Here is a 13,237-nt window from a genome sequence, read left to right as displayed (position 1 = left end):
CATGCAAGTGGAAGCAAAAGAAAGCTGGAGTAGCAATCTTCGTATCAGACAAAATAGACCTTAAAATAAAGAAGACTATAAGAGATAAAGAAGGACACTACATAATGATCAAGGGATCATTCCAAGAGGAAGACATAACAATTGTAAATATCTATGCACCTAACATAGGAGCACCTCAGTATATAAGACAAACAATAAGAGACATAAAAGGAGAAATTGACAGTAACACAATGATAGTAGGAGACTTTAACACCCCACTCACACCAATGGACAGATCATCAAAACAAAATTAATAAGGAAACACAAGTCTTAAATGATACATTAGATGAGATGGATCTCATTGTTATCTTCAGGATATTGCTTCTAAATGCAGAAGAATACACCTTCTTCTCAAGTGCACATGGAACATTCTCTAGGATAGACGCATCTTTGGTCACAAATCAAAACTCAGTAAATTTAAGAAAACTGAAATTGTATCAAGCATCTTCTCTGACCATGCTATGAGACTAGATATCAATTACAAGAAAAAAACAAAGAAACACAAACACATGGAGATTAAGCAATATATTTCTAAATAACCAGCAGGTTACTGAAGAAATCAAAAGGGAAATCACAAAATTTCTAAAAACAAATAACAATGAAGACACAACAACTCAAAACCTATGGGATGCGGCTAAAGCAGTTCTAAGAGGGAAGATTATAGCAATACAATCCTACCTCAGGAAACAAGAGAAACATCAAATAGACAACCTAACTTTACACTAAAACAACTGGAAAAAGAACAAAAAGCCCCCAAAATTAGTAGAAGGAAAGAAATCATAAAGATCCGAGCAGAAATAAATGAAAAAGAAATGAAAGAAACAATAGTAAAGATTAATAAAACTAAAAACTGGTTCTTGAAGAAGATAAACAAAATTGACAAACATTTAGCCAGACCCATCAAGAAAAAAAGAAGAATCAAATCAACAAAATTAGAAATGAAAAAGGAAAGGTTACAACAGACAATGCAGAAATACAAAGGACTTTAAGAGACTTTTATGAACAATTATATGGCAATAAAATGGATAACCTGGAAGAAATGGAGAGATTCTTAAGAACTTCCAAGACTGAACCAGGAAGAAATAGAAATTATGAACAACCCAATAAGAAGCACTGAAATTGAAGCTGTGATCTAAATTCTCCCAAAAAACAAAAGCCCAGGACCAGATGACTTCACAGGAGAATTCTATCAAACATTTAGAGAAGAGCTAAATCCTATCCTTCTAAAACTCTTTCAAAAAATTTCAGAGAAATACTTCCAAACTCATTCTACAAGACTGCCGTCACCCAGATACCAAACCAGACAAAGACAACACAGAAAAAGAAAACTACAGGCCAGTATCACTGATGGACATAGATGGAAAAATCCTCAACAGAATTTTAGCAAACAGAATTCAGCAACACAGCAAAAAGGTCATACACCATGATCAAGTTGGGTGTATTTCAGGGATGCAAGGATTCTTCAGTATACACAAATCAATCAATGTGGCTCACCATTTTAGTAAATTGAAAGGTAAAAACCATATGATAATCTCAATAGATGCAGAAAAAGACTTTGACAAAATTCAGCACCCATTTATGATTAAAAATCTTCAAAACATGGGCATAGAACAAACCTGCCTCAACATGGTAAAGGCCATATATAATAAGAAGCCTACAGCAAACATTATTCTCAGTGGTGAAAAACTGAAAGTGTTCCCCCTAAGATCAGGAACAAAACGAGGGTATCCACTTTCACCACTGTTATTCAACATAGTTCTGGAAGTCCTAGCTACAGCAGTCAGAGAAGAAAAAGAAATAAAAGGAATCCAGATTGGAAAAGAAGTAGTAAAGCTCTCACTGTTTGCAGATGACATGATACTGTACATAGAAAATCGTAAAGATACTATCAGAAATAAAAGAGAAAAAATATTTAGTAGAGTTGTTTTTAAGCTTCCTGCTCCTTAAATAACGTAAACTTAACTTATCATTTTGTGCTAATAAGCAGCAAGTGTGTAGCACTGACATGATTTTGTGGTATTCTGGAAGACTCTGTCGTTTGCTATTTTTATTAATTTATTGTTTTAAAATGCAATGCCTCTGAACTGAATATTTCCTCTATTACATATTTTAAGAAGCCCTAAAATCAGTCAGCTCCCATCTCTGGTCCTTTTACTAACTGCCCAGCCAAGGCCATACTTATATGTGTGTGTATATATATATATAGAGAGAGAGAGAGAGAGAGAGCTGCCTCGAGACTTTCAACATGTATTTCAAAATTTCATTTGAAATGTCCTCAGACTTTACACTGCCTTCCTCATAAACTCAGTGCTTGCACTCGTGGGCCCAGTGAGTCCTGCCTGAACCCCTGTTCCCCATGAGGAGCCTACAGCATCGCCCTGAGGCATCTCACCTCCCATGGAACCGTGCCCCCAGCCCCCACCTCCCGCTGAGCACTGCTCCATCTGTCCTTTCTCTTGCACCTCACTGTTCTGATTACTACGGCTTCATAGGAAGTTTCGTGATCAGAAAGCATGAGTCCTCCAACATAGTTCTTTGTGAAACTGTATCGAGTCTTTTAGGTTCTGTGCATTTCCATATGAACTTTAGGATCAGTATTTCAACTTTGGTAAGAAATCCAGCTGAGATTTTGATAGGATTGTACTGAGATTTTGATAGGATTGTACTGAATCTCGGAGAAGGCAATGGCACCCCACTCCAGCACTCTTGCCTGGAAAATCCCATGGACAGAGGAGCCTGGTGGGCCGCAGTCCACGGGGTTGCTAAGAGTCGGACACGACTGAGCGACTTCACTTTCACTTTCATGCATTGGAGAAGGAAATGGCAACCCACTCCAGTGTTCTTGCCTGGAGAATCCCAGGGACAGGGGAGCCTCAGAGGCTGCCGTCTGTGGGGTCGCACAGAGTCGGACACGACTTAAGCAACTTAGCAGCAGCAGCAGTAGTACTGAATCTATACATCAATTTGAGGAGTATTGCCATCTTAATGATATTAAATCTTGCAGTCTAGGAACATGGGGCAAAAATATACTCTTTACCTTAAGAATCAGTGTCAAACTAAAGATACATTCAGTCGCTGACTCCTAATAATTGAATGCCCTCTTCACATCACTGCTATTATTTCCTGGCAAACCAAGGTTGGACGTTGTTTGAAATAATGTTTCAGACCATCCTTACTTCTCCTACCTGACCTGTTCTTCGTTAGTCCCTCTTCAACTTACCATTCTTATTACTAGTTGTAAGTTCTTTCAGTATTTGGGAAAAAAACATCATTTGGGGGCTGAGTATCATTCAGAACTGCTTGGCTGAAGTTATCTAGCCTACTTGTTGTCAACTGAGTGTTGCAACATTGCTACACAGTGAGCTGTCTGTCTCATGGTAGTCTCTAGTGTGGGGACTGCAGCCTGCAGGACTCTGTAGCTGCTTTAAATGATGTTAATACAATATGTTAGAGCTTCTACTTTTTAGGGTTGGACTGCAATAGTTTGATTTCAGGGTTGTTCCTTTTTAATCTCAATATTTTTTAAAAAATTTGTGTTGTATGACATCATAACAGACAATAGCACACAAATATGCCATTATCCATGAAATGTATCTTTTCAATTGCAGAAAGACATTGACTGTATTTTCTTCTCATTTGCATATATTTTATGTTTCTTAGATATGTGTATAAAATAGATTATATATACATACATGTTTATTATTTACATAAAATCAAGTATACAAATAGCATGTATATCACAAATAAAAAGAGGTATAAAATATATGTATAAAATGATCCTTAACCTAAAACACCAAGTCCCATACAACTTCTCCTTTGTTTTATTCTATATTTTAGATGAAAGAAGCTTCTCTCCTTTTAAACCCTCCCTCTCCACTTTTACTTGCTTCTTTAATAGTCCCCTCATTGCTAGATTCCACATGCAGTTGATATTCTAAGAGATACTGGTTTATTTTTATCCAAGATACACGTCTCAAAAACAAAATACTCTCTTTTCAAAGTCATCTCTTCCTTCCTTCATCAAAGATTAAGTATCATTGCTTATACTATCCCCCATTTAAGTGAACACTGTACCCTGAAATGTGTATATTTTGGTAATTTTCCTTCCCTGACCAGCAATTGTCCTTGATGACTCTTAATGCCTTGCTTTCTCCATAAAGGGAGAATGTAGGTGGCACCAGAGAATCAGTCCTAATTAAGTATAGTAGCAGACTTGTTGGAGAAGGCAATGGCACCCCACTCCAGTACTCTTGCCTGGAAAATCCCATGGACGGAAGAGCATGGTAGGCTGCAGTCCATGGGGTCGCTCAGAGTCAGACACGACGGAACGACTTCACTTTCGCTTTTCACTTTCATGCATTGGAGAAGGACGTGGCAACTCACTCCAGTGTTCTTGCCTGAAGAATCCCAGGGACAGGGGAGCCTTGTGGGCTGCTGTCTCAGGGGTCGCACAGAGTCGGACACAACTGAAGCGACTTAGCAGCAACAGCAGCAGCATACTTGTGCTTACTCTCCAACGTCAGCAAACAATGTGAGTTTAGGACTGTCTGTGCTGCCATGGAAAACACACGGGAGGTGATCTGCAGACTCAGGCAGTGATTCGGCACGGTTCACCCCACCAGCTGGGGAATCCACAACTGGCCCTCTTCCTTTCCATCATCACAGGGTGAGCGTTCTTTTCACCTGCCTTCAGATGGTCTTCTGTGTTACCATCTTGATGCAGAGCTCCTATAAAGTTGGGGATGGTAACCACATATGCATTCTTCACCAGCTCCCTAGGTGCATCCCCAGGTGCAGTTATGTGTTACACAGAAGCATGATTCCACTTAGCAGTGTGGGGCCGTGAGAGCCACAGACGGCCTCTGTGTGCAGCCTTCCATCATCTGAATCTGTGTGTTGTGAGATCTGTTTGCTAAATCCCTACAGTGTCCTAACTTTATTTTCTTCAAATCAGCCTGCAGGATTTTGTCCTTCAGCAGTACTGGCAGGAAAGACTGATAAACATAGTGCTTTCTTTGGAATTTCATTTTGCTCTGTTGGAAAGCGTGCGCGTGCGCGCGCGCACACACACACACACACACACACACACACACACCCTCCCACACCCACCCACCCTCCCACCCACCCACTCCTGCTTGAATCTGTGTCGGGCACTTTCTGGTGATGTTTTAACAACAACAGAGACAGAGGGAAGGCAGCGGTGTGTGTGGACGGGTCTGGGCTCGGTCGCTGACCCGTGCTGGGAGGGGTGGGAGCAGACAAAACAAACACTCTGCCTCAGCAGCAGCCGCCTGTGCCAGAGGTTCTGGTCATCTCAGGCCTGGCACTTCTGCATCTGCAGGAAAGCAGCGGGAGAGGAGCCCACTGTCAGGGACAATTTCGTGTAAAGTACTCAGGTCCTTCACTCTTTATTCAGCCCATCCCTCTTGGAAACCTGCATCCATGCAGAAACCTGACTGGCACTTAGCACATTGCCCAAATGTGCAGTGAGGGGCTGCTTGCAGCTGCTTTTCTGTCTTCAGATGGTTTGAGAGCTTGACTTCGGAGCCGCTCTCGTGACAGAACTTGAAGCCAAGGCGCCTTTGTTTCCTTGGTGCTCCAGTTCAGTGGGAGTGGCAGGCCTTCCCTTTGCATGGCTCCTCATGGTGAAAGGTGTGTTCTTGGGATTAAGGAAACTCCTTCACTGCCCTCAAGTGGTACCTGAATAATTTGTATTAAAATCAGAGAACTTGGGGCTTTGTGTTTCCAGTTCTGCATAGAAGTGAATCACTAGATAAAAGAGCAGCCTGGAGATCAGCACGCGGGAGACGAGTGTTCCCGCCTCTTGGATTAGCCACTTAGCACAATACCTGACACTCCCGAGGCCAGTGTGAGGGTCACTGACGTCCGGGTTTGTGGTTCAACGTTAGTGATGTGACCTTACTTCCATTTACTCTGCTTTCTTACTTCATAGGTCAAACTGTGCTGAAAACATCCGCAAACACATTCTCCACACAGGCAAACACGAAGGTGTCAAGATGTACAACTGCCCCAAGTGTGACTATGGCACCAATATCCCCGTGGAGTTCCGGAACCACCTGAAAGAACAGCATCCGGACATCGAGAACCCCGACCTGGCCTACCTGCACGCAGGTAGGAAACGAAAACTGCCTCGTGGAACGCTGCGCTCGTCGAGTGGCTGTCAGGCTGTTTGTGCATTAGCAGTTATCTAGATGTGGTAGCATGTGTGACAGTATCCGCTTCAAGACTGATAAGAAAAGTACACTTGCTCTTGTCCCCTCGACTGTGAAAGCAGGTCTTTTCATTCTATTCCATCAGGAGCAAATATGGTGAAATAATCTCCCCACAGTTGTTAAGAGCAAATATTCTGAACGCAGTTGAACTGAGACTGTTATGGGTGTTTGAGCTTCATATTTTGACTGATGATAAGGTTTTTAACATTTTCAACAAATGTTTGTGATTTAAATTGTTATGCCCTGTTCCTTGGCCCCATGGTTTTCTGGTAAGTACTGGAAGGGGAAGCGTGTGAGTGAGGAGAACAGGAGAACCCGAAAGGGGTAACAGGGCGCCCTACGTCCCAGGCATCAGCAGGGATGGTCGCACATGGCGCGGGCAGCAGCAGTAGCAGGGGCTGCTGAGATCACCCCTGCCTCATTGGAGTGGCCATCAGATGCTGTGGGAGGAGCAGCAACGCAGCCCCAATGCAGGTTAAGCACAGCATTAATCTGTGCATTCAGAGGGCCTGGGTGTGAATTCTGTGTGGGCGGCCAGGGGACGGGTGGCAAGGGTGAGGTCTGTTAAGGACGCATCCCCTACAGGACGTGTAGAGGAAGTTCCTAACCGGAGCCCAGACGGGGCTGATTTAAATAATGTGAGGTGATCGGGGGATGTCTCTAGCAGGTACTTTGGAGCTGTTGCAGCTGTACCTCAACTCTCCTCCCCTTCCTGGCTGGGTGGGTTACAGGCAGGCTTACCGCATCACTGCAGGTTAATTGCTTGGACGTAAATTGGTGTGGTGGTATCTATGTAAAGGGCCATTGTGAGAATTTAAAAAGATAATTGTCTATGAAGCTCTTAGCAGGCTCAGTGCAAAGGGTTGTGGGTGCTGCTGATGCTGCTGGCCCTGTGACACTAGTGCCTGAAAGTCGTGGGAATCCCACCGAGGTGCAGCGCTGCTCTTGCAAAATGTGTCAGTGACGTGTGCTCACAGAATGTCTGCGTGAAGGAGAAAGAGCTCCATGAGTTAGAATAATAGTCCTGATACATTTGACATTGCATATAACGTTGTTATTTGTTTTCCGCTGATATGTTCTTTCAGATTTCTCTGTTTATGCTCATATGATCGACTCTTTTAAGTCACAGTGAAGAGCCCTATTTAGTCATCTCTGCTGTACCCAGGTCTGTGTTTGAAAAAGAAAAACGGGGTCAATACTCTTTGCTTTTTGGTGAGGTTGTTACTGAAAAGCTTTTGAACTAGACAGATTATCAGTTTTAGTTCACAAAAACAGATAAAGTCAAATTGAAATATCTTCTGGCCATCAGTACCTGTGGGTTCTTTGTTGTTATGAATGCATGACAATGCAGATGTCAGAAAATATTGCCTAAACGCTGGTACTTCAAGAAATGGCCAGGTGACACCATCTAAACTGATGGTGGGTTGTCAGCAGCATAGCATTTTCAAGGTAGTTTCCAGTGCCTGCTTCTCAAGATGCAGTATTGATGTATTCTGTCTCTCTCTTCCATTGTACCAACTAGGCATTGAAACTAGGTCGTTTTCCTAAAATAAGGCATCTCTAACTTGTTAGATGGAGTAAACAGCAAAGAAAGGGGGAGGAAGCTAATTGCAAACCAGAGACACACACTGCTTTTGCATATGCCATCGCTGCCCTGGTCATGCAGTATTCCTTGTGAGACATCATTTGTATGAAATTTACTTAGAAAAATTATTCTAGTTTCTTTGTTTACATGTGTATGCTCTTGTGCATAGAATCCTAGTTTTCTGTTTGTGTTTCTGTGATTCTGTTAGAACCTTTCTCTCCATAATTGATAATAGCGTTCCTCAGTATTTTTACAAATGAATTCCTTTGGTGCACTTGGGGTGTTTATTCCACCCTGTGCAAGGCAGTATCCCTCTTCAGTAATATATTTGCTTTGATAAACTTAGCTCAGTTCAGAGAAAACTTTTAAAGGGCAGAGTTTTTATACTGACTTGTTAACCTTGTATTTCTCAGTCATCTGTAAGGCCTTCCTGAGTATGTGGGAAGCGCCTTCCTCGATGTGAAAGGGAGATACTGAAGCAGCTGGGGCTCCTCTCCTCCCAGGCTGTCTGGTGAAGGATTAGACAGCACTTGGGGTAAATCTGTGATGGATGGTTCCCGGGAGGGTCCAGAGGTGGCCTGGACTCCTCAGAGTGGTTTATGGCCCTGACCTGATGGCGACTGGCAGCTGCCTTCTCTGCTGTCAGCGCTACTGATCTGTTGAGAATTCTGTGATCCAGAGTTCAGTGACGCATATGAAGCAGTTCTTTTCAGCCACTCAACACAAGTAAACAAATGCACTCGCGATCTGACTTGGCTCTCCCATGTGGCTCAAACATCTCGTGGCCTCATGAGAAGGAAAACATTAAACACCAGCAACAGAAAATTGTATATAATGTCATTGGGTATTTTAAATTTTTGTTGAGATGCTGTTTGGAAATGTATATGTTAAATGAGCTGTTCAGGTTTTTGCTTGTTTGCTTGTTTGCTTTTAACAAACAGCTCTGTAGGAAGAGTGTTTGCTGCAGTTGTGCGTCCACCGAGGGGGCCTACAGGGTGGCGTCCAGCTACCTGGTAGTGTCCCGTGTGTCTGTGTGCGTGGCCCTCAGGGCAGGACAGGTTTAGCTTCAGCCCTCGTTCCCCGGCTGAATGACTTGGGAAACCCTGTTTTACCTGTATGGGTCTCCGTCTGTAGACTGGGGATGACAGTGCCTACAGCGCGCTCTCATAAGATCTAACAGAGACGGCACACTGTGTAAGCTGCTGGGTGTGGCAGTGTGTGGCCTCCGTGTTTGCCCAGCTTTCTTCTTCTCTGTTTGCTTTTGTTGATGATTCATTGTCTTTTTTCTCAATTTTGGGGGGGAATTAGGAGAATGATTTTGATATAATTTACCATTTCATACTCCCGAGAACTAAAGGCTGTATGTGAGCTTTAATTTCAGCTATAGCTTTTTTGAATAACAAGATACAAGTGGCTATTTATTTTTTGAATAAAAGTGGATTGTTTAGAAATCCAAGGCATTTAGGGATCTTCTAATTATCTTTTTGTTAACTATTGAAATAGTAATATAAATTGACTTCTAGCTTATATCTACTGTGCTCACAGCACAGGGTCTGAATTATTTTAATCCTTTGAAATTTGTTTATACTTTCTTTATGCCTGGGATTTGGTGGGGTTTGGTAAATGTTTGAGACACTAGGAAGTTTGGTGTTGTTTGGTGCTATATTCTGCTTCTTGTATATCACTTACCTCATTTGTTAACTGTATTGCTCAGGTTGTCTCTCTCTTACTGATTTTTTAAATGCTAAGCCAATCAGCTGTGTTGAGAGAGGTAAAAGTTGCCCACCATGATTGTGGGGTGTCTGTTTTTCTGTTAATTTTGACTTTATATATTTTAAAGGTAAATCACTGGGCACTTGGAACTTTAAATTTGTTTTCTACACATACCTACCTGTGATAAAAAAAAAACAAACATAGTTCTCTATCACTGTTGTCACTATGAATGTTCCTTTTCATCTGTAGTAACACTTCTTGCCATCATTCTGTATTTCTTATTGTTTAACTATACCAGCTTCCTTATAAACAGCATATAGCTGCATTTTGTTTCTGCTGTCACAGCTTTAACGTGAAATATTCTTTTACTTTATTATTTATACTTAATATATTTATCAATATGCTCATCATAGTCAAAACCCCAAACTACTGAAACATCCGCCAAGTAGAGTGTAGAAAGGTTTGTGTGTTTACCCGAAGGAATACTCTACAGCAATGAGAATGATTGAACTACAGCTCAAGTAACAGCATGAATAAATCCCACAGTCGTATCTTTGGGTGAAGTTAGTCAAACAAAAGGGAGCATATTCTGTATGATTTCATTTTTCATTAAATATTAAAACAACAAAGAGTATTCTGTGGTGTTAGAAACCAGGGTCTGTTTTCCCTGGGATGAGAAGCAGTGGTGTGGTTCTGTTTCTTATTTCTAACACTGCGATGAGGTTGTGTTCAATTGGAGAAAGTTCTTCAAGCTCTTCTATGAGTTCTGTACTTTAAAAACAAAACAAAACAGGATTCCCTTAACCCTAAATTTCTAAGGAGGTTCATTTAGGTCCATTGTAGATCTACTATGATGAGAGTTTTACAATCACATTAATCCTCCAACATTGATGTCAAATTCCAAGTGGCCAGAATTTTTCTGTCATTTTGCATTACAGTTTTTTTGTTAAGTGAAATGTACTCCATCTCAAAAATGACCTTTATTTGAGCTTTATGGTTTTAGCTATTGTATTTCTCCCATCTCTCTTATCCATGAATAAGTTTGGTGTTCATTCACTACACCTTGAGAAGGAATTAAACACACTTTATGTTTGCAGTACAGGTGACCTTCAGTTAGACTTGGGTGGTTATATCTCAGAATACTTTAAAATAACCTGAAAGAAGGGAAGACAGAGAAGAGAAGGTGAAGGAGAGGGCAGAGGAGGTATGCCAGAGCTCTGCTGGTCATACTGACGAAGAAGATTTTTTTCTCACAAATTCCAAGAGACAGCCTCCACATGACGCCTCTGCTGGTCAGATTGGAAATGTGCTCACTGTGTGTGTGCGTGCGTGCGTGCGTGCGTGCGTGCGTGCGTGCGTGCGTGTGTGTGTGTGTGTGTGTGTGCACAGATGCCCCCTGAGGGCCCGGATGTGGCTGGGTCAGGCACTGAGTGGAGGCTAGGAGTTTGGCTTGGTTGTCCCATATCCTCCTCTGAGAAGCTGGAACTTTAAATGTAGTAAATGTTTATGCCTTTTCCAAAGGTAAGACTCAGATGGTGTTCTCTTTTCAGGAGACATTAAGTATTAAGTGATTGCGTGGTACTTTTCCTAATTTCCTTAACCCAGGTGGCACAGTTGGTGAAGAATCTATCTGCCAATGCAGGAGACCCAAGAAGCATGGATTCGGTCCCTGGGTTTGGGAAATCCCCTGGAGTAGGAAATGGCAACCCACTCCAGTGTTCTTGCCTGGAAAATTCATGGACAGAGGATCCTGGAGGACCACAGTCCAGGGGATCACACAGAGCCAGTTAACGACTGAGCACACAACACCACTGGGTTCCTTAGTTTTTCTGCTATCATATTTTTTAATCATATTTGTATTGATATGGTTTTAGTTCTTATATATATATATAGTCATTTATATTATATATTAGATTATTGCCTGTGCAAGATGATAGCACATAAATCTATAAACCCTTTTCACAAATTAGGATTTTTTATTCCTCTGTAAGGCAGTTTTTAATTCTTTGTGATGTGTATTATTTAACTGCATTCCCTTGCATTTTCCTCTTAACCAGTTATAAGAATGAAAATGTAAAAGCTTGACTGTTATCAAAATTCCAAATCCTTTTTCTTTTTAATGGTAAGCAATTCAGTACCATTTAAACTATTTTTAACTGATTCCTTAATTCTATCCAAGTGCATCACTTTATACTCAGGAAGATTAAATTTCATATTCCACCTCTGAGGCCATTTGCTTAATCTATCGCGGTTAAGATAAAACAGCTGTAGCCTTTTGTATCTTAACCATTCCCTCTCATTTAGTGGTATATTCAAACTTCCTAATATAAAAGGTTTTCTTCATCGTTAATTAAAAACATTAGCATTCTGATGCATGAGGCTTTGTGGAACGTCATCTTCGCTGAAGTCTTTGGCCCTCTATTTTTAACCCCCTTACTTTCATCCCCTTTTGTTAGTTGGGTACCCTGACACATGCCATGACATTTTGTACAATAATTCATTTTATGAAAAGGTCCAAAAATCTCCAAAAATCCTGACAGTTTCTCATTGGTTCTTCCTTACATAGACCAATTATTACTTCAACTTAAAAAGGAACGAAATTTTTCCTGACATGATTGCCTTTGGTAAATCCATGCTGACTCACTCCTATTAAATTGTACTTCTCCAAATGTATCATTAAGCTCATCCATAAGTATCATCTCAAATTTATTTCCTAATATAGATGTTAGACTTACAGCTCTATAATTTTCAGCCTCTCCTCTCTTTCTTTTTAACCTTCAGACTGGATTCCTTGTTTTCCAGTCTCCTAATACTTCACCACTTAACAAAAGACTTCCGAAAGTAATTAACAGTTCAACGATTTGATTCCTTAACCTCAGACATCATCCATGGGCTAATTTACTATTTTTCTTAACTGCTGCTAAATGTCTTTGCTTCTTTCAGACTCCTGTCTGCACACTCTGGTGCCTCTGTGAGGCCATGTCTGTCCATCACTGCCTGGCAGATTTGGTCTTTTGCTAATTGGCCTTCCTATTCTCTCTCTCTCACTCTCACTCCTGTTGGAATTCCTAAGTTCAGGAGTGTCTTACGTTGTTTGTAGTCAGTGGGTGAATAATGTCAAAGCACTATTTTTCCATCCATCTCCTGTTTTTGGGGTGCTATAATTGCTCCCCGAGACCATCTTATCAGTAAGCATGCTGTTTACTGGTAATGACTTAAGTTGACTCTTGGAACTCTTCACCGTTTCTCTTTTATTGAGTAATATACCGATAGAGGTTTTTTCCAGAACTTTCTAATTATGGATTCTTAAATATTTGAAAATTTAATCTGCTGAAGAATAAATATGTTCTCGCTAACATGTCTCCAGTATGTCTAAAAACTTCCTGTATTTGCAGAGCACCATGGAGCACGTTAAAGAGATATTTGTGCTTCTGTGTCTCTCTGGCCACTCTCTGCTGCTTCCTTCTGCGGTACTCTACACTGTGAAGGCTGTGGAGTCCTGTTTTAGATGGTTAGTGTGGAGAGCTGAAGAACTCTATTATTTTACTCATTTTTGCCTTTTCAGTTACAAAGAAAGAAAGAAGGGTAGTGTCTGTGCCAAATTTTTCGTTAGATCACTAAATCCTCAAAGCAAAATTCTTTGGTAGGTGTTACTCCCAAACTAATA

The 13,237-nt window shown here is 41.2% G+C and overlaps 1 protein-coding gene across 1 annotated transcript in view; it reads left to right on the top strand.

The window, feature by feature from the left end:
* The window catches only part of ZNF407 (zinc finger protein 407), a 380,108-nt gene that overhangs the window by 254,697 nt on the left and 112,174 nt on the right, over positions 1-13,237 (top strand). Inside the window, exon 8 of the mRNA XM_018039541.1 lies at positions 5,993-6,171. Coding sequence (XP_017895030.1) covers positions 5,993-6,171 — 179 coding nt within the window. The remainder of the gene's footprint in view (positions 1-5,992; positions 6,172-13,237) is intronic.

Source organism: Capra hircus, chromosome 24, assembly GCF_001704415.2.
Source record: "Capra hircus breed San Clemente chromosome 24, ASM170441v1, whole genome shotgun sequence".
Taxonomy (NCBI): domain Eukaryota; kingdom Metazoa; phylum Chordata; class Mammalia; order Artiodactyla; family Bovidae; genus Capra; species Capra hircus.
The sequence above is the reverse complement of the archived record's forward strand: the minus strand, read 5'-3'. Positions and strand labels throughout refer to the sequence as shown.